Source organism: Macaca thibetana, chromosome 13 (genome assembly GCF_024542745.1).
Source record: "Macaca thibetana thibetana isolate TM-01 chromosome 13, ASM2454274v1, whole genome shotgun sequence".
NCBI classification, from domain to species: Eukaryota; Metazoa; Chordata; class Mammalia; order Primates; family Cercopithecidae; genus Macaca; species Macaca thibetana.
Genome location: NC_065590.1, coordinates 5,057,832 through 5,078,147, shown reverse-complemented (window position 1 = coordinate 5,078,147; position 20,316 = coordinate 5,057,832). Strand labels below are relative to the sequence as shown.

General features: G+C 43.8%; 1 protein-coding gene across 1 annotated transcript; it reads right to left on the bottom strand.

Moving 5' to 3' along the window:
• Nucleotides 1–1,254: 1,254 nt before the first annotated feature.
• CNOT11 (CCR4-NOT transcription complex subunit 11) lies at nt 1,255–19,260 on the bottom strand. Its single transcript, XM_050755121.1, has 7 exons — nt 18,567–19,260; nt 13,765–13,929; nt 9,455–9,607; nt 6,470–6,672; nt 4,656–4,858; nt 2,412–2,508; nt 1,255–2,329 (listed from the first exon to the last, which is right to left on the bottom strand). The coding sequence occupies exons 1-7, from the start codon at nt 19,078–19,080 to the stop codon at nt 2,132–2,134; spliced, it is 1,533 nt and encodes a 510-aa protein (XP_050611078.1). The 5' UTR covers nt 19,081–19,260; the 3' UTR covers nt 1,255–2,131.
• Nucleotides 19,261–20,316: the final 1,056 nt, after the last annotated feature.

Below are 20,316 nucleotides of genomic sequence, written 5' to 3'. Positions count from 1 at the left end.
GCTTACTGCAGCCTCAATCTCCCAGGCTCAAGAAATCTTCCCACCTCAGCTTCCAGAGTAGCTGGGACTACAGGTGCATGCCACGCCTTGTTATTTTTTTATTTTTTCAATATAAACGAGGTCTTGCTATGTCATCCAGTCTGGTCTTGAACTCCAGTGATCCTCCCACCTTAGCCTCCCAAAGTGCTGGAATTACAGGCGTGAGCCACCAAACCTAGCCACCAATTTTACTTTAGGTAAACTTTTATTTTCAAGCAGCTTTTGTTGGTGTTGCAAGTACAAATCATGACTGTTTTATAAAATGTTCTATAAATATAACCACTATTCTTTGTAAGCCATTTAAAATTTTAGTCTTTCAAGTAAACACCAATATTGTGGTTTTGATCCTCACTTACGAAGTTCCTATTTGAGAACCTCCCTACTAAAATTTATTTGTAACCCCAAAATCACCACATGCAGTCATTTTCAGACATGCACAGAGCAGTGAATGAGCCAAGCTGCCTGACATGGCACGTTTCTGACGGAGGCTGGAGGGGATGCCATGCCTTGTTTCCTCTCCTACTACAAACAGGTGTCCTTTCATAGTCTTTTCAGTACCATGTTCTTTGCATTTCTGCACTTTTTGTTGGCGATTTCACTATTTAAAATGGCCCCCAGGTATAGCAAAATATTGTCTACTGCTTTAAAGGCAACAAGGCTGTGATGTGCCTCATGGACTCAGTGTCTGTTACATCAGCTTCACTCAGGCATGAGTGATTGTGGTGTTGGCTGTGAGTTCAATGTTTTATTATGCCAGAGAATCTGTAGGTCCTGTAGGTCCTGGAACCTAAGGCTGGGTTGTTGAAACCGCCACTCCAAAAGTACTTCAGTAATAAGCTGTTCTTTTCCCAATGCTAACGGGGATGCTCACTTTTAGGTGTAGAAAGAAATCACTTGTTGCCATTGTTTTAATTGTCTGAAGGCATTCCTCTGATAGATGGGCTTAGTTCATTATTTCCTCTAAGCAAACGTTCTTAAACATTTCTCTTATAGTGAAAAAATAAGACAATTTGTTACAAATCTTTGGTACTGCTTTCTCCAGAGTTTTAAGATTGGAACTTTTACTTACCTTAAAATCACATGGCTTGGTTTCCTTTAACTTTTTCAAAGAGTTAGAGAGTAATTCCTGTTGAACAGATTATCTTCCTTGTAAATACACTTTGAAAATACCTCAGTAAAAGGAATTTCTCATGATTTCTTAAAAAATATATCAGATAACAGCTGATAAAAAGAACTTTAATGGAAGGCACTGTTGTCCAAAATCACAGAAAGGGTAAGAGCCCACATGGTACCACCCTGCTCTCCTACTTCTCAAACCCACATCCACCACCCAGACAGGAGGGTGCAGACCCCACAGGAAATTACCTCCCAGAGCACTGACTGACGTTTTTCCTTAAAACAAAAAAATAGCTGTCTCAGACTAATAACAGAACATCTTAAGAGGGGAAAAAACCAAAAAACTATACCAGCTATTACAGCCTGGTAATAGAAGCAGCTTTCTAAGCGTTCCCAAGTTTATAAGAGGCCCAAGAAATGCATTTATTCTGTTGTCTATTAAGCCTCCACAACAAGGAGAAAGTTACAAGTAAATCCTTGGTTCATGAGGAGTTAAGAGCTTTGTGCATAAGCAGGTTCAAGAACCAAACTCCTGTTTGCCTCTTGATGGTTCAGAAACATTCAGCTGCTTTCACCTCTAGGACAGTATCACAAATGTTTTAAGAATTTACTCTCATTATCAACATTGGAACTTTACGAAAACTGGATTCCTGTTGCATCAGAAGCCTGTATTAATGAAAAACACATTTTGTTCTTTAGTGCTTAAAAAAAAAAAAAACTCATCTATTTTTTTGGGATAGCCATTCCTCCTGTGGATAGTCAACAGCAAGACACCTAAAAGACACGTTTTCCCCAGTTCTTATCAAAAATTCATCTCACGGAAAAAGTCATCCAAGAAAGCAAAACTTTGCTTTAAGTAGATAAAGTACTGTTTTATATGCATTAGACCAAGCAATCCACTCAGGGTTTTAACGGTGTAAAAACTAAATCACAGTACAGCTGAACAGTGAATGGATGGGATGGTTCTGATGAGGTATTATTTTGACATTTTGGTCTCAGAAGGTGTTTCCCCAGTATCCAATGTCTTCAACAACCGGAAAAGACCAGCAGCTTCTCGTATCCTACTGAATTCAATACAGAATGCCTGCACTTCTATAAACAAATCCTGTACATTAATAATTTTGTTACGGATCAAGGATTGGAGAAACACACACACAAGACGCACCAACCGATTCTGAAAAAGGGGAAAAAGAACAAATGTTAGTGTGCTCATTTTCCTGGCAGGCAATTATAAAATTTACAGAAATTTCTATTACCTGCATATATTTATCCTTAATTTGTTCACAAGTAGAGATGCAATTTGATATATAAAGGTGAATAAACTCAGGAGGTAGATCAACAGCTGTAGTTAGTCTGTTTCATAAAAGAAAATTTGGGCCATTAATTTCATTTGCTAACATCGAAAAACACTGTTAACCATAAAATACAAAAATTGCTTCGGTCATCTGGTGGAATTATCTGACATATCCAATTCCCTTGTTTTAAATATACTTGGGCAAGTAAACCCAAGAGCCACACCTACTTACTCATAAATTATAACACTTTTTAAAAATGTCTCTACTTAACTGTACATATTGCAATTATTTTTTTGAGCCCTGCCCCTGAGTATTCTTGGTTAAATCATAAGTCATGGTCTGTTATTGGAATTTAGAGTCATAATGAAGGCCAAAGCCAGTATTTTCCAAAGGATTACATGGAATGCTTTAAGAAGAAAAATGAGTGGGCTGGGAACAGGAATTCCATACTCAAGGTATGAATTTCCAAAAGAAGATTAATATATGCTACCTTTTCTAAACTTACCAGACCTCAAAACTTTTTTCAATAAGGCATGAGGAGGCAGTGCTCCAAGGACACTGTCATGAGCTGCTGCAGTCACTTGAGATTTGTGTGTCACCAACAAACATGTTTTCACGCTTAAGGATGATGCACTGTGATAGGTGTTGGGGGAAAACAAACAGGACCCTATCCTTGAATTCCAAGATACTGAGCAGATAGAATCGCACTCACAAAAAGATACAGTGATTCTGCATCTTGGACTCAGGGCCAAATGTCTGGTAGTGACAAGAACTGCTATAAGAATATGGTGAAGGGGAAGTGAACACTCAGCGTGGTCAATCCACGCTGTGCAGGCAAACCACAGAACTGGGCCACTGAAAAGAGTCTTCACTCAGTAGGGGAAAGACTGGAACAAGGAGTGGGAGAAATGCAGCAACACATTTTCAACAAGCAGCTAGCTGGTTTTGCCGGTGACCAAGGTTAAAGTTAAAAATTAATCTGGAAACCTCACGCTTCCTCCCTCTCCTGCCCCTAAAAGAATGCACTCCTTCTATGCACATACTTCCACTCCCTCGGCTTCCAGCTGGGCTTTTTTTCCCCAATAGTTGATTAAAAAAAGGGCACATTCTGTAGTTCAATTTCACATAGATTTTTCAAAAAGCCCCAACTTACAAACAGGTGTTAAAAAACTATGCTGTCACTGAAGTTTAGTCGCTTGGCACTCAGAACGGATTTCCCCATATAGGAGGACCATATAATTTATCATCCAAAGCAGGATACCACGTGAAAGGGAGCTCAGATGCAAAGCCTCCACCAGGACTCAGGCACACCTGAACCTCTGGCCATCCTGCACATAAACAACTGAAGCCCTCCAGCCCATCTAATTCACAATTTGCCTAAAAGATATTTGTAAGGAAAATACTATAAAATGCAAACACTGTATAGCACACATCAAGAAGGGAAGACGTTCTATTTTCCTGACAGTCAAGGATGGCAGGGTCAGGAGACGGGGGAGTCAGAAAGGCTGGGAGAAGAGCACGAGGAAGCTAGGACGGCATCCCTAGGATTCTCAGCTCTTAAGGTCCATATTTTTCCACACTTACAGCTGTTAGTCACTAAGAAAAAAATATCTGTATTTGTACAGGGATAAAGAAGATAGGACTATGTACAGGGAAATGAATTTCAGTAATTGGCTGGCACAGTGGCTCACGCCTGTAATCCTTGCACTTTGGGAGGCTGAGGTGGGCAGATCACTTGAGGTCAGGAGTTCGAAAGCAGCCTGACCATGGCAAAACCCCGTCTCTACTAAAAGTACAAAAATTAGCCGGGTGTGGTAGCACACACACCTGTAATCCCAGCTACTAGGGAGGCTAAGGCAGGAGAATTGCTTGAACCCAGGGGGTGGAGGTTGGGGTGAGCCGAGATTGCACCACTGTACTCTAGCTTGGGCAACAGAGTGAGACTCCCTCTCAAAAAAATAAATAAAATAAATTTCAGCAGTTTTCATTTATGCTTCTACTAACACTAAATATGTTTGAAATCCTACCCTCAGTTCTTATTAACGCATGCTAAATTCACATGTAGTGAATGCTAAGGCTTAGATTATTTCTTTAATAGTTACTCTTATGCCAATAATATCAACACAAAAATCTGTTACAATTTTTCCTTCCTGGCCATCTAATCTGTATCTATCCCCACACATTTAATCAAATCTAGAAACTTACCGATTTACAACTTCCATTGAATGTAAAGACATGTCCATATTGACCAGGACAGAGAAATACTCAGTGATCTGGCTTGACTGCATTAATTTCAGCAACATTTCTATAGCAACTAAAGGGTTGTTTTCCACAAGGTCAGGAAGTTTGGCTGGGGTGAGGCCAATATGATAGACAAGTTTGGGGTCTTTTTCCAACTCACCAAGGAGCTAAATACACCAGATTTTTAAAGAGAGAGAGGGAGAGAAAAAGAGGGTCTTGAGTCAATTTTTTTTCCCATGTATATGAAATAAGCATTTTATACAAAAAGCTACAAAACTATCTGCATTGAACCAACTTCATAAATTTCTTCCTTCAAACCCATGATGTCTTGACATTTCTAAATTTACATTTTAATTTTGAACAAACTAAAACGCAAACACATCTAAGACAGTTTATAAATATGCTAGTGATTCCTCTTCCTGGACATCAAGCCAGACTCCATACTGTCTGGTCAGATACAACACTGTCTGGTTGTAACAATGTCAAGTCCTTTGCAGGTTTTTTTTTTTCTGTCATCTGTTGTAACTAAAAATAATCTTAATGACCAACTAGTTATCCCGAGAAACAGTCCTGCCCCACCCCACTCAGGTAGAGACCAGAACTACCTGAGAAGGGGGCGGAGTGGGAAGCGGGACAGCCGACCTGCTGCAAGTCATCAGTCTGCAGAACTTGACAGTTCAAGTCACAGCCACACTTTGTAATTCAAACAGGCATCCCCAAGATTTTTTCCACCAAATAAGCACTTCCTCTTTAAATGTCCTATGCTGTTTTTTTTTTTCCCTGTCTACTTGTATGTTCCACAGTGGGCTGTGTTTTCAGGATAGTCTCGCGAGCAAAGCAAACTACAAACATTGCTATTCGTTATTTCATTTTGAAAATGGTATTTTTGGTGGCAAACTTGATTGGAGAGGTCACTATCTCCTGAAAAGTTCTAATGCAAACTGGATAAAATTCACCAACCAGTAGAAGAGTGGCCTTGCCTCTCCGGAGGGGATCCAGTCTCCTGCTCGGGCAGTGGGGGCTACTTTAATCTCAAATCCACCACGATCCAGCTGTGTGATGGGGGCGGGTTCCCCTTCCCAGCCTTGTTTCCTCCCTACAGCCTGTCAGTAACTCCGCTTTCCATCAGAAGCGTTACTGTCTGCTCAAACATAACCACTGTGGAAAGTGTCCCGCTGTACACAGCAGTGACACCCCCATGACCCCACCTCTCCCAGGGACAAACTGATCACAAACAAACGTCAGAACATTTTCAGCCATCAGACTTCTTGCTCCACCACAGCAAAACTACCAAAGAGCAGAACAAAACTTCAGAGACCCAAAACCCTTTGCAACTTCCTACTGCTGCCTCATGGTGACAGGATTAGTTTACTGCTTATCACTTTCCAAAAAACAAATACTCTTGTTGGATTAAAGATAAGAAAAGGCTCACAATGGCTGAGTGCGGTGGCTCACACCTGTAATCCCAGCACTTTGGGAGGCCAAGGCTGGCAGATCACTTGAGGCCAGACCAGCCTGGCCAACAATGGCAAAACCCCATCTCTACCAAAAATACAGAAATTAGCCGGGCATGGTGGTGCATGCCTGTAGTCCCAACTGCTGGGGAGGCTGAGGCACGAGTCACCTGAACCCAGGAGGCAGAGGTTGCAATGAGCCAAGATCGTGCCACTGCACTCCACCCTGGGCAACTGAATGAGAGACTGTCTCAAAAACAAATTTGTTTTAATTAAAAATAAATTTTAGAAAAAGATAAGAAAATGCTTACAATCAATACACACCTGTGTTTGTTGGGGAGAGGATAAGGGGCTTTTGAAGGCTTTGGCCATTATTCGCTTGATCTCCACACCAGTGCTATTCTTAACACACATTGATTTATCCCATTGGATTGCGTGGTCAGGCTCTGTGGGGTTTAGCCAGGCCAGTTCATCCTCACAAATGTGGAGTGGAGGCGGTGGACGAATAAACTCTGGTCGAAAATGGCCTGTAATGAGAGCAGTGATAGTTGCTCCTATCAGGAAGCTAACATCTCTACACATCTCACACATTTCACTTAATAAAGTATGCAAAGATATCTCTTAATAAGGATGACGTGACTAAAACTCTTATACTTCAAACTCAAAAGCAGGAATGACACAGGAAGGCAGGGCTTCAGTCACAATGCAAACAAGACAGTGAAAGAACACTATACCAGCGTGATGCCAGAGAACAAGCTATTCATTTTTGGGGAAATGAGGAAAGCCTGGCCGTGGCCTGCCCACGCTGTACTTAAGCATGACCACTCAACAGCAAAAGGGCGCGACTGCTAAACGGGTGAAGACTTTTGATGAAAAAAATGAAATACTATGTCCTCACACATCCTATTCTGAGTTACCACTATTTGTTCTGCTTTTCACTGTTCGTTCAGTCGCCACTGTGATCTGTACTAGTTTTATCTTTGCATCTTATAACTGAAGTAACAAATTACGTGGTGATCAAACAGCAGGAGGAAAAGTATGGTTGCCTTTTGATATTTTGAAATGAATGTGGAGACCGTCACGAATCCCTAAATTCACAAATGCTGTATTTATTTTCAGAAAACAATATAAGTACAAAAGGAAAATGAAGTGGTTCAACTCGACTGTTTTATAAAACAAGATTCATCCCTGAGTTACAAACCCACTGAAATAAATGCTGGCTAGGACTTCTGCTGAACCAATTTCACATCTCACATGGTTTCCACATAGGGCAGAAGTGGCTTATTCCTATCATGGATCCACATAGGGCAGAAGTCGTTTATTCCTATCATGGATCCACATAGGGCAGAAGTGGCTTATTCCTATCATGGATCCACATAGGGCAGAAGTCGTTTATTCCTATCATGGATCCACATAGGGCAGAAGTCGTTTATTCCTATCATGGATCCACATAGGGCAGAAGTGGCTTATTCCTATCATGGATCCACATAGGGCAGAAGTCGTTTATTCCTATCATGGATCCACATAGGGCAGAAGTGGCTTATTCCTATCATGGATCCACATAGGGCAGAAGTCGTTTATTCCTATCATGGATCCACATAGGGCAGAAGTCGTTTATTCCTATCATGGATCCACATAGGGCAGAAGTGGCTTATTCCTATCATGGATCCACATAGGGCAGAAGTGGCTTATTCCTATCATGGATCCACATAGGGCAGAAGTGGCTTATTCCTATCATGGATCCTAGCCCTGCCAAATGTGAGAGTCTACTGTTGAGTTTACAGAAAACATCTATTTTCTGGTTAAAAATTGTCACTTTAACATCTCCACTGCCTCTTCTCTCACCTCACCAGGACTAGCATCTGAATCTGCCTTCAACCACTTACAAAAATACAGTTTTTACCAATTTACGAGCAGTACTCCTTATGTGTAGAGAGTTCCTGCGAGGTGGGGACATCGAGTATTTGGCTAGACCCACTTATGATGAGTGATCTGCTTTTCACATATCTTCCTGGTGACCTATGCAATGTAGAGTTGTGCCCAAGCAAATATTAAAAAGAAGCCACTACATGCCATGGACATTTCAGTCACACTTGTGACTAGCGGAAATTTCAAATATTAAACCTATGTATGCCAAAGATCTACTGTAAACCAAATGGTACAAAAGTCACTGTGTGAATTTCAAACTCATGGTGATACCACACTATCACCGGGTAAACATGTTCTCATTCCAAAGCAGAAAGCTTGCCTTCATAATTCAGAGCACACAGAAGCCTATAAAACAGATGCCAGGGAGAGTGGTGCATGCCTGTAATTCCAGCTACGCGGGAGTCTGAGGTAGGAGGATCCCCTGAGCCTCAGGGGATGGAGTCTGGCAGATTTTGTAAGTGGTTGAAGGCAGATTCAGATGCTAGTCCTGGTGAGGTGAGAGAAGAGGCAGTGGAGATGTTTAAGATAAAGTGACGATTTTTAACCAGAAAACAGATGTTTTCTGTAAACTCAACAGTAGACTCTCACATTTGGCTGGGCATCACAGCAAGACTCCATCTCTTAAAGAAATTCCCAAAAAATGCAGCTAATATTATTTCAAATTCTACAAGTATTTTCTTTGAATTAAAGTAAATTAGGAGGTTATAAGAAAAACTTTAAAATGGAAAAGGAAATGATAGTGATAAGATTACTTAAAAGGTATGAAACAAAAAGATAATGAGCTGCTACAAAAAGACTCATTTCAGTAAAATCAGAATCTGTAATTTAAAAAAAATTTTTTTTTTCCTTTTTGAAACACTCTCTCACTCTGCCCCCCAGGCTGGAGTTCTGTGGTGCAATCTTGGTTCACTGCAACCTCTGCCTCCCAGGTTCGAGCCATTCTCCTGCCTCAGACTCCTGAGTAGCTGGGACTACAGGCGTGCACCACTACTCTTGGCTAATTTTTGTATTTTTAGTAAAGACGGGGTTTCACCATGTTGGCCAGGCTGGTGTCAAACTCCTGACCCTCAAGTGATCCACCCGCCTTGGCCTCCCAAATGCTGGGATTACAGGTGTGAGCCACCGCACCCGGCCTGTATCTTTAGGTATGCATAGGATAGACGTGCAACCAACAACTTGGCATGCACTTTTCTTAAAGAAGAAACTAATTGTCACTGAACATCTCTACTATGTTCTAGATACTCACTACACTAGAAAGGTTCACACTAAATTACAATTTAAGTCATAACAAAAATAAGATGATGTCTCAAAAAACTGAAAAGTCCTAGAGGATGCTGACGGAATAAAACCAAGAATATAAATTAATTTACATATACCTACTTTCAATAGGTGGCTTTGGTCCGCTGACTAAAGCTTCTGTGATCTGAGAGGCAACTGAGCTGTCAAATCCAGAATTAGAAGAATCCGGGTCTGGGTCACTGAGAATACTGGGAAAGCTCGCTTTGCTTTGTGTTGGCAGTTCAGATTGGCGTTCTGGAAAAGGTTAAAATAGGAGATGTTTTAAAATTATGGACATCATGAGGAGACTGAAAAGCTACCGACTGAGGTAAGCTATCTGTAACACAGAAAAACAAAGAGCCAGATTCAGAGAGAGAGAGAAAGAGTGTGTGTGTCTGTACGTACAGCAGGTCCTCACTTAACGTCGTTGAAAGATTCTTGGCATCTGCAACTAAGTGAAACGACATATAACAATTATTTTCATCAATGTTATAATAAAACAATGTTGATGAAACAGTGTTATTCAAGGACCTGACCTACATCACTTCACTTAAATCCGCAGTTTCCAACAACCTGTCAGTGATGTTGAGGACTTACTGTACATAAATTTTTAAATTAATTGAAAAAAAAAAACCCAACAGGAAAAAATGAACTAATAACTTTAATAAGGATTTTATTTAAAAAGCTTGAATGGCCAAAAAAATCTGAAAAGATGTTTAATCCCATTAGGAACTAGGGAAAATCCAGTTAAAACACAAGATACTATAACATACCCACCAGATTGGCAAAAATGTATAAACTTGACATTATCAAATGCGGAAGAGGATGTAAGGTAACTTGCACACTGTTACAGGAATGAAAAATGGCACAGCAACTTTGGAAAACAATTTGACGTTTCCTTATAAAGTTTTACATGTGCATCTCTTTCCATCTAGGAGACACACTTTCACACGCACCCCAGAATAAGGTGCAAGAATGTTCACAGCAGTATTATGTCCGTCAGTGGCAGAATGGATACAGAACTTGGTATTCCACAGTGTGAAGGTACCACAGCAGCAATGAAGAGCAGCCACTGCAGTTACACGCCATCAGCATGGACTCATCTCTCACCCCCCAACAGAAGAAAAGCACAAAAGAAGAAATGCAGTACAATTCTACATATATGAAGTTCAAGGGCGTGCAACGTGAAACTATGGGCAGGCACAGGAGGGAAGCAAATTGAGGATGATTATCATAAAAATCAGGTTAGTGATGAGGCAGCCACCTGGAGAAACACCCAGGGAGCCTCTTGGCCCTGAAAATATTCTCTTTCTTAACTTGGATGGCAGGTTGCTCCAGGTTCACTTAATTATAATTCCTTTAAAAAGTGAATGCATGATTTCAGATTGTATAATTTTAAAAACACTTGGCTAAATTCCTGAGTAAAGAACTATACAAATCAGTAGAAGACCATCGACCCAATGGAAAAATGGCCAGACATATGAAAAGATGCCTTAGACACAGAGCATCTTTTCTCATTGATTTATTAAGAGAAATACTCACTAAAATTATCCTGTAATGCCATTTTAAAAAATATCAGATTGTTGAAGTACAAAAAGTTAGATAACATACTATCAACCAAAATGTAAAAACTGGCCAGTTGCATGGTAAACTAGTGATCGGTGTTTGTCAGGAATAAATCATAAAGAAAAACAAAACCTCTGAAATGAATACTGTCATTGTTGGGGTAAAACTTCACCCCCTGTAGTCACTTATGTTTAACTTGTCTGCTTGTTTTTTTAAAGTTAAGAAAACACAAACTGCATCATCCAAAAATACACCTGTGGTCCACGGATGCCACTGTAAGACACCTGAATTTTAGGCCTCCAGAGAGACGGTCTGGGTGGCTGGCCCCAGAGTGGAGAGGCATGCTTGCTTTTTCTTTCCACTTGTGAAGAGGAATGGATTTGGACATCTGCCAGCTGGGGAGAGAATGGCAAGCAGCAAGCTTAGCCACTCGGGCAGACTTCTCAGCCCTTACTCTAGGCATGTGATCCTTCCTCCACGTGATATACTTCACAACTTTCTCATGTCTGGCTCAAGACATCCCAAGTGAAAAGGAAGGTGAGATGTGATTCTCACTTTATTATGTAAATAAATACTGTTTAAATAGTATAAATATTATTATAAATACTAAGCTAGAACCATCAGAATATATCACTTCTGTATCCAGTTTTCAAAGTATCTTCGGTGTTTGTCAGGAATAAATAAAAATAATCATTTTATTTCTATTAAATTATATCTGTCACTAGTGGCTAATAAGTACTTTTGTACTTATTAGTACAACCTTAAAAAGTCTTAAAAAGATTTCTTTTGGTTTCAGAAAATAACCTTTGTTACATTGTTCTTGTCTCTGCTTTTCTGACAGGGTCTCACTCTGTTGCCCAGGCTGGAGTGCAGTGGTGCAATCACAGCTCAGTGCAGCCTTGACCTCCCAGGATCAAGCGATCCTCTTATGTCAGCCTCCCAGGTAGCTGGGACCACAGTTGCACACACCACCACACCCAACTAATTTTTTTAAATTACTTTTGTAGAAACAGGGTCCCCCTGTGTTGCCCAGGCTGGTTTTAAACTCCTGGGCTCAAATGACTCTCATGCCTCGGCCTCCCAAACTGCTGGGATTACAGGTATGCACCACTGTGCCTGGCCCCATTGTTGTATTGTTAATACCCAATAGTTTAAAGGTTAACAATGTTCCAAAGGAAAAGCTGTTTATTGCAACATGTCACCTTATATCAGAAGCCAAATGTCACAGGTCTATGAAGTCTAAGAGGATGATGGGGCATTGTCAAAATTAATACTTCAGCTTACTTAATGACAAAGTCAAGCATTCACAAACCCAGCTACATATTACAATTTCCCTATTGAGCTGCTCTCAAGTGACAAAATGAATGCTTATAGCAGGCAAGCCCAAAGTGCCTCCTCTACTCCTTCAGAACTCAGAGACCTTCTCTCTCACCACCAGTTCTCCTTCTCCTATTATTTTCTGTCAGAACACACTGTTTACTTCAAGAGCACTCATTCATTTGCTTACATGTTTAACACAGAATGTGCCAGAACAATCCTGAACAAGAACAAAGTTGAAAGTTTCATACCTCCCAATTTCAAAACTTAGTACAAAACTACAGTAATCAAAACAGTGTGGTACTGGCAGAAAGACAGACATATAGACAAATGGAATGGAATAGTCCAGAAATAAATCCTGGCATATACGGGCAAATGATTTTCAACAAGGATGCCAAGAGTACATTGGGTTTGGCTATTGAGCGTCCCTTGAGACAGGTCTCACACTGTCATGCAGGCTGGAGTGCAGTGGCGCAATCACAGCTCACTGCAATCTCCCAGGCTCAAGTGATCCTCTCACTTAGGCCTCCCAAGTAGTTGAGACCACAGGCATGCACCACCACGCCCAGCTAAGTTTTTAATTATTTGTAGAGACAAAGTCTCCCTGTGTTGCCCAGGCTAGTCTTGAACTCCTGCCCTCAAATGATCCTCCCACTTCAGCCTCTCCCAAAGACTACAGGCATGAGCTACTACGCCAGCCTTTCTTCAGTTCAAAGATGGATTTTTCCTTTTTTTTGAGACAGAGTCTCGCTCTGTCACCCAGGCTGAAGTGCAGTGGTGCAATCTCGGCTCACTGCAACCTCCGCCTCCCAATTACAGGTGTGAGCCACTGTGACTGGCCGGATTTTTCTATTTCTGCAAAAAACACTGTTGGAATTTTGACAGGAATTGCACTAAATCTGCTGATTGTTTTGGATAGTATTGACATTTTAACAAATATTAAGTCTTCCAATCAGAACTTAAAAAAAAACACTAAATTTTATCCAGCTTTCTTCTAAATCAGGAAAAGCAATCAACTTAAGTGAAAACTACAAATGAATGTACAAGCTATTAGCATCCAAAAATAAAGATTTCCATTTATTTATTTATTTAGAGATGGAGTCTTGCTGTAGCCTAGGCTGGAGTGCAGTGGTGCATTCTTGGCTCACTGCAACCTCCACCTCCCAGGTTCAAGCAATTCTCCTGCCTCAGCCTCCCGAGTAGCTGGGATTACAGGTGTGCACCACCACACACGGCTAATTTTTTGTATATTTAGTAGAGACAGGGTTTTACCATGCTGGCCAGGCTAGTCTTGAACTCCTGACCTCAAATAATCCGCCCGCCTCGGTCTCCCAAAGTGCTGGGATTACAGGTGTGAGCCACCGTGCCCAGCCAAGACTTCCATTTAAGATCCAGTACTAAAACTACTTTTTAAAATGGATGATACTAACCTTTTAGCAGTTACAAAAACCATCATTTTAGTCGAGTCCTCAACAAGAGAGTCCTAATATTACCACACAGGAATGCCCAAACCATTGATTCCTCCTTACCGGCCAAGGCTAACTGAAGCCCACTAATGTCCACAGACTGGCCCATGTTTCCAACGTCCATCAGCGCAATCTGGCGAGGCGTCTTTTTGAAGAGTTCCCGTGGGGGTGCCAGCATCAGCTGGGAAAGAAAAAACTTTTCTGGTGGAGTTATAGGAGGTAAAAATCCTGCAAACAAAAATGTATAACAATTTCTCCAATGGTTACTTTTAAAAATCAACTTGAATCTGGTAAAATCAGTACTTGCTACTTGCCACTTCAAGCCATATATTTTTAAGAACTAAATTATAATTAAGTTTCAGTCAACCAAATATATACATTTATGAACTATGTAATTAAATATGTCATTTGGGCCGGGCGCGGTGGCTCAAGCCTGTAATCCCAGCACTTTGGGAGGCCGAGGCGGACGGATCACAAGGTCAGGAGATCGAGACCACAGTGAAACCCCGTCTCTACTAAAAATACAAAAAAAAAAAAATTAGCCGGGCGCGGTGGCGGGCACCTGTAGTCCTAGCTACTCAGGAGGCTGAGGCAGGAGAATGGCGTGAACCCAGGAGGCGGAGCTTGCAGTGAGCCGAGATCGCGCCACTGCACTCCAGCCTGGGCAACAGCGTGAGACTCCGTCTCAAAAAAAAAAAAAAAATAAATAAATAAATAAATAAATAAATAAATATGTCATTTGAAATTCAATGATCTGTGGTCCTACCAATGAAACTTAAGGGTTTTGTACCTGTTAATTTTAAGAGTTAAAGGAAGATGAAAAAACACGAAACGCGGCTTAGCAGTGAAAGACAGGTTTCGTTTAGTTAACACATCGGCCAGGAGTGCCTCTCAGGTTTTCACTAAAGAAAATCTGTCTTTGACTGCCATGCTGCGTTTCGTGGTTTTCTCTTTTTTTTTCTTTTTTCTTTTTTGTGATGAAGTCTCACTCTTATCCCCCAGGCTGGAGTGCAGTAGCATGATCTCAGCTCACTGCAACCTCCGGGTTCAAGTGATTCTCCTGCCTCAGCCTCCCAACTAGCTGGGATTACAGGCACCCGCCACCACGCCCAGCTAATTTTTGTCTTTTTAGTAGAGACACGGTTTCACCATGTTGGCCAGGCTGGTCTCGAACTCCTGACCTCAGGTGATCCACCTGCCTTGGCTTCCCAAAGTGCTGGGATTATAGGCGTGAGTCACCGCACCCCACCTGGTGTTTCTTTCCTCTTTACCTCTTACATTAATAACTTTTTTTTTTTTTGAGACGGAGTCTCGCTCTGTCACCCAGGCTGGAGTACAGTGGTGCGATCTCGGCTTACTGCAAGCCTCGCCTCCTGGGTTCACGCCCTTCTCCTGCCTCAGCCTCCGAGTAGCTGGGACTGAAGGTGCCCGCCACCACACCCAGCTAATTTTTTGTATTTTTAAGTAGAGACACGGTTTCACCATGTTAGTCAGGATGGTCTCGATTTGCTGACCTCGTGATCCGCCCGCCTCGGCCTCCCAAAGTGCTGGGATTACAGGTGTGAGCCACCGCGCCTGGCCCAATAACTTCATTTTCTAAAGTGCGTCAATTCCTGCAAAGGCTAAAGCTTATATATGTAAACAAAAACAGACAACACTACAGTGCTCAGACATGCTTTTCTTTCTTCTCTGTTTCCACTGTGTAAAGTGGAATAAATAGAAGAGCAACCAGTAGCAATCCAAATACACTACCTGATTCAACACACAATGCAGTTTACAAATTCCCGCAAGGCTGAATGTTCCTTCCCTTTTGTCCCATGTTCGATTGCTCATCAAGCCTCATCTCTCCCACTGCAGCAATGTCAACAGGCTGCATTCCCTCAGCTCTAGTCCCCACTCCTCTCTTGCCTGGAGTACTCTTGCCCCCTCTACTGACTTCCCCAGCTCCCAGTTTTGACCCCTGCCCACTCACCACCCATAGTCCACACTTCCTCTTACCATTTAGTTATATCTCTAGAGTGCAGATCTGATCACATTACTTAACCTGTTTACACAGAATTAAACCCAGATTTTTATACCGTTACAAGACCCTTCATAATACGGTCCCAATGCACCTTCCTAATCTCACTTCTTGACTTTCTGTCCCATCCATGTACCCTACAACCCAGTTGCACAAAATCCCTCAACTTCTACACCCAGTTCCTTTTTTTGCTTTGAGGCAGTCTCACTGTTGCCCAGGCTGGAGTGCAGTGGTGCGATCTCAGCTCACTGCAGCCTCCGACTCCCAGGTTCAAGCAATTCTCCTGCCTCAGACTCCTCAGTAGCTGGGATTACAGGAGTGCACCATCATGCTGGGCTGATTTTTGTATTTTTGGTAGAGATGGGGTTTCATCATGTTGGCCAGGCTGGTTTTGAACTCCTGGCCTCAAGTGATCTGCCTGCCTCGGCCTCCCGAAGTGCTAGGATTGCAGGCATGAGCCACAACACACAGCTTTACACCCAGTTCTTTTTTTTTTTTTTTTTTGAGACGGAGTCTCGCTGTGTCTCCCAGTCTGGAGTGCAGTGGCGTGATCTCGGCTCACTGCAAGCTCCGCCTCCCGGGTTCACGCCATTCTCCCGCCTCAGCCTCCCAAGTAGCTGAGACTACAGGCGCCCGCCACCACGCCCGGCTAGTTTTTTGTATTTTTTTAGTAGAGACGGGGTTTCACCATGTTAGCCAGGATAGTCTCGATCTCCTGACCTCGTGATCCACCCGCCTCGGCCTCCCAAAGTGCTGGGATTACAGGCTTGAGCCACCGCGCCCGGCCTACACCCAGTTCTTTAGTAATACCTGGCAGAGTCACTCCCGCCCTCGCACCTGCATCCCTAATCAATATCCAGCAAAAGTATCACTCCTTCCGAGAATCTCTCTGGCTCCATGGGTGGTCCTTCCTTCCTCTGTACTACCCAGCATTACACAATCGCAGTCCTGCCTCAGTTCAGAGTCATCTGAAAAGCATTCTGAAAACATACCCACTAAATGTCTTACCCTAAACAGAAAACAGCAGCAGCTCTGGGAGTGGGGTGTTGGCACTGATATTTTCTTTTCTATGTTACCTACACACCATCCCTACCTACTTTAATAATGGTAATAATAGTGGGTAACACTCACAGGTACTTTTATTCTTTGTAACAACTCTACCAGCTGGCAATTGTTACTATTTGCATTTTACAGATGAGGAATCTGAGGCACAAAACGGTTAAATATAATCCATCCATGGATTCTTTCTCTGGCAACTGCCATCCTACCCATGGCAAATCTGTGTGTACAATGCAGTCTACGGACTAGGTGTGGGTTTAGATTCACTGTATATGAGAATGACATTAATAAGTCACAGTTCCTTTGCCTCACTTGTTCTTCAGAATTCAAAGGGCCCTCTGACCTAAATCCCATAGTGTCCCAATCCTCTAATACCAGCACCCCAGGGTGGTGCTTGTCTCTTTCTGTGTGTGTGTGTGTGTTTAGAAGCAGGGTCTCGCTGTCACCCTAACTCACTGCAGCCTCAAACTCCTGAGCAGCTGGGACTACAGGTGTGAGCCACCCCATGCCCAACAATTTTTATTTTTTATTTTTTGTAGACAGGGTCTTACTATGTTGCCCAGCATGGTTTCAAACTCCTGGCCTCAAGCAATTCCCAACCCCCAACCTCCACCACTTCGGCCTCCAGAAGCGCTGATATTATAGGCGTGAGCCACCTCGCCAGGCCTAGGTGGTGGGTTTTGACCACAAACCTGTGTTACATTCACTTTCTGGGCAGTCACAAGCTTCTTAAAAGCAGGTTAAGTACCTGCACCCTAACGGCATCTCAGCCAATACAAAAGGTTGCCCTTCTTAGATAAGGGCACTACAGGACACCAATCAGAGATCCTGACGGGGTGCCAGGCAGGAACGCTAACTAGAAATGCGGCCCTCCTGTACCATAAAAACAAACTCCTGGTGTCACCTCAAAATCTGCTGCCTTAGCCTTGACTCGCTGTATAGCAGGCCCTACCTGTGCTGGTTAAGGAATGTAAGATCAAGCTGTTACCTATCTCTAGCTATGTGCTTCCTCCACTACACTGGTCCCTAAATCCTTCAGGTCCCTTGTCACCACGCCATTTTTGTTTTCTGACTGCAAGTCTTCTCCCAAAGCAAATCCACATAAAGCATCCCCTGTTTGAGCTTAAAAACAAAAAAAATGTAGCCTCGCATCCAACCTACTAGTTTGATCTCACCAATGCGACACAATGGTAAATATATTTTACATAATTTATACCATGAATGCACTTTACATAATGTCCAGTAAGTCATGCGTTTCCAATCGCGAGATCATCAATTTGAGACTTTCTATCCTCTGCCCCCATCCCTAACAGGCTAAGGCAGGCGGCTGCAAAGTCTTTAATGGTGTTTCACGTGTATTTCCGCCCACAACTTCTTCAGCTTCTTAGTACTGACTTCTACGTACTCCTTTGAGACTAAAAACCGGGGACAGATCTAGTCTTATCGTTGGTTTTAACTTCACACACCACAGACGGGCTTTCGAAGAACGAACCGTATTTGAGACACTAAACATGTCAAGACCTACACTGAGCTCTATGATGTGATGGGGTGTATAGAGAAATTATTTTCGGTGTCACGAACTTGCAATTAAGCTACCACCTCTCCATTCTTTAGAGTTAAGGCGGGGAGGGAGTGAGGGGCGTGGGAACGCAAAGGGAGGCGGAAAAAGAGGATTATCAGTTCACACGGATAGTTAATTTCCCTTTCAGGTGAGCTCCCAGCAGCGCGGGTGGAAAGCTGCGGAATCTAACGCTATCCACACGGCACAGCTGGCTTCAGCAGGTACCTGAGAGCGGAGGGCGGTCGGGCTCCTGACCGCCGCGGGCGGGCGGCGCGGGGTTGAGCAGGTGCGCGAAGCTGGCGGCGAAGGGGTTTGCGGCCAGCGGCTCGGTGCGGTACATCTCCCAGAGCAGGTAGAGCGCCGTGAGACGCTGCGCCGCGCTGGGCAGCAGGTCCGGCTGCTGGAGCAGCATGACGAGCACCGAACCCAGGCGGAAGTGGTCGGCCTTGCTGAAGTAGTGATGGAAGGCGGTGGACAGGCCCTCGAAGGTGCTGCCGCCGCCCGCCTCCTCCGATATGATGCTGAGCAGGCTCGAGAGTTCCTTCGGGGTCAAGCTCATCCTGCCTGCGGGGCCCCCAGGGCCTCCGCTCCCGGACCCGGGGCCGCTTGCTCCGCCTCTGCCGCCGCCGGAGCCCCCGAAGCCGCTCCTGGACGCCGACCCTGCCGCTTCCCGGGACACTCTTTGCTCCGCGGCGGTGAGAAGCCGGCAAGACGCCGCGCTCGCCCCTCCGCCGGGCATCAACCTCGCTCCCCTTCCCCTCTTCCCGGCCCGAGGGGCCCTGGCGCCGGCTCGCTCCGTCCCCGCGGCCGTAAAGCGCGCTGTTACACGACAGCGTCGCAAACAAAACACGTCGGGGAAACCAGACCGCCGCGGAAAGGGACAGCGCCCAGCGAAAGCGAGGCTGATGGAGCGAAGCCAGGAAGAGGATGCGGAGACGCGGGGTAGGCGGGGCGAATTGGCAGGAAGCGGGGGCGGGGCCCGGGAAGGGAGGGGCGGTGAGAGGTCGGGCTGGCGGCTTTCAGGGCTAGGTCGGCTGAGGTTCCCCGGCAGGAGCGCCCGGGGCCCGCGTGCGTCGGCGCAACTGCAAGCGAAAGCCGCACCTTGGCGGTCCCTAGGACAGTGCCTGGTGCCAGACGGTCCCAGTAAATGCTATCTACGTTATTACTTGCAAAAACACACCTCGGATGTTAACTATTTTCTTAACATAACATCCATAAGTATTCGTCGTAAAAATATTGTAAAGGCCGGCCGGGCGCGGTGGCGCGTGCCTGTAGTCCCAGCGCTTTGAGTGTCCTAGGCGGGAGGGTCGCTGGAGCCTGGGAGTCCCAGGCTGCAGTGAGCTGTCATCACCACTGCACTCCAGTCTGGGCGCTCTGTCTCAAACATTTTTTTTTTAATATAGTAAATGAAAAAGATGCCACGCATTTCTCGTAACCACGGTTAATTTCTAGTCTTACACTCTTTTATTGCAGAAATGGAATCGTACTGCGCTATGAGCTTTTTTGTACATGGTTTTTTCCCTCTTAACACGATTTCAAGAACATGTCTCCAGTTAATATTCATGTAGAAAATTGTTTGCTGTGCCACGTTTTCCTTAGACTGCCCTAGGGTGCTTATCCTGGGCACTTAGCGGTGCATTAGAAACCCACGGGGAGGCGTTGCAAATACCTGGTCCCACCCCCAGAGATGCTGATTCAGGTATTAATAAACCCCGCCTCTTCAGGTGAGGCTGAGGTGTAGTCTGGGCTGAGAACCACCAGGTGGCATTTCCCAGACTTGCCCGTCCCTAAACCTACAGAAACGTGCATGTATTTCACCAGTGATTACCACCAGCGATTCTTAATTATCTAGTTAAGCGCCACCTCAATTCTTTTTTAAAACGTATTTTTATTTTATGTGTTTTTGGGGAGAAATTTTATTTTTTTTCATCTTTTTAAAACTTGTATTTCAGTAGTTTTGGGGGTACAGGTGGTT

Coding starts and splice junctions, on each gene's coding strand:
- CNOT11 (XM_050755121.1), bottom strand. CDS start 19,080: ATGCCCGGCGGAGGGGCGAGCGCGGCGTCTTGCCGGCTTCTCACCGCC. Junction 9,608..13,764: donor GCTTCAGTTAGCCTTGGCCG/GTAAGGAGGAAT, acceptor AACCTTTTCCAG/AACGCCAATCTGAACTGCCA. Junction 2,509..4,655: donor TCAATGGAAGTTGTAAATCG/GTAAGTTTCTAG, acceptor TTTATGAAACAG/ACTAACTACAGCTGTTGATC.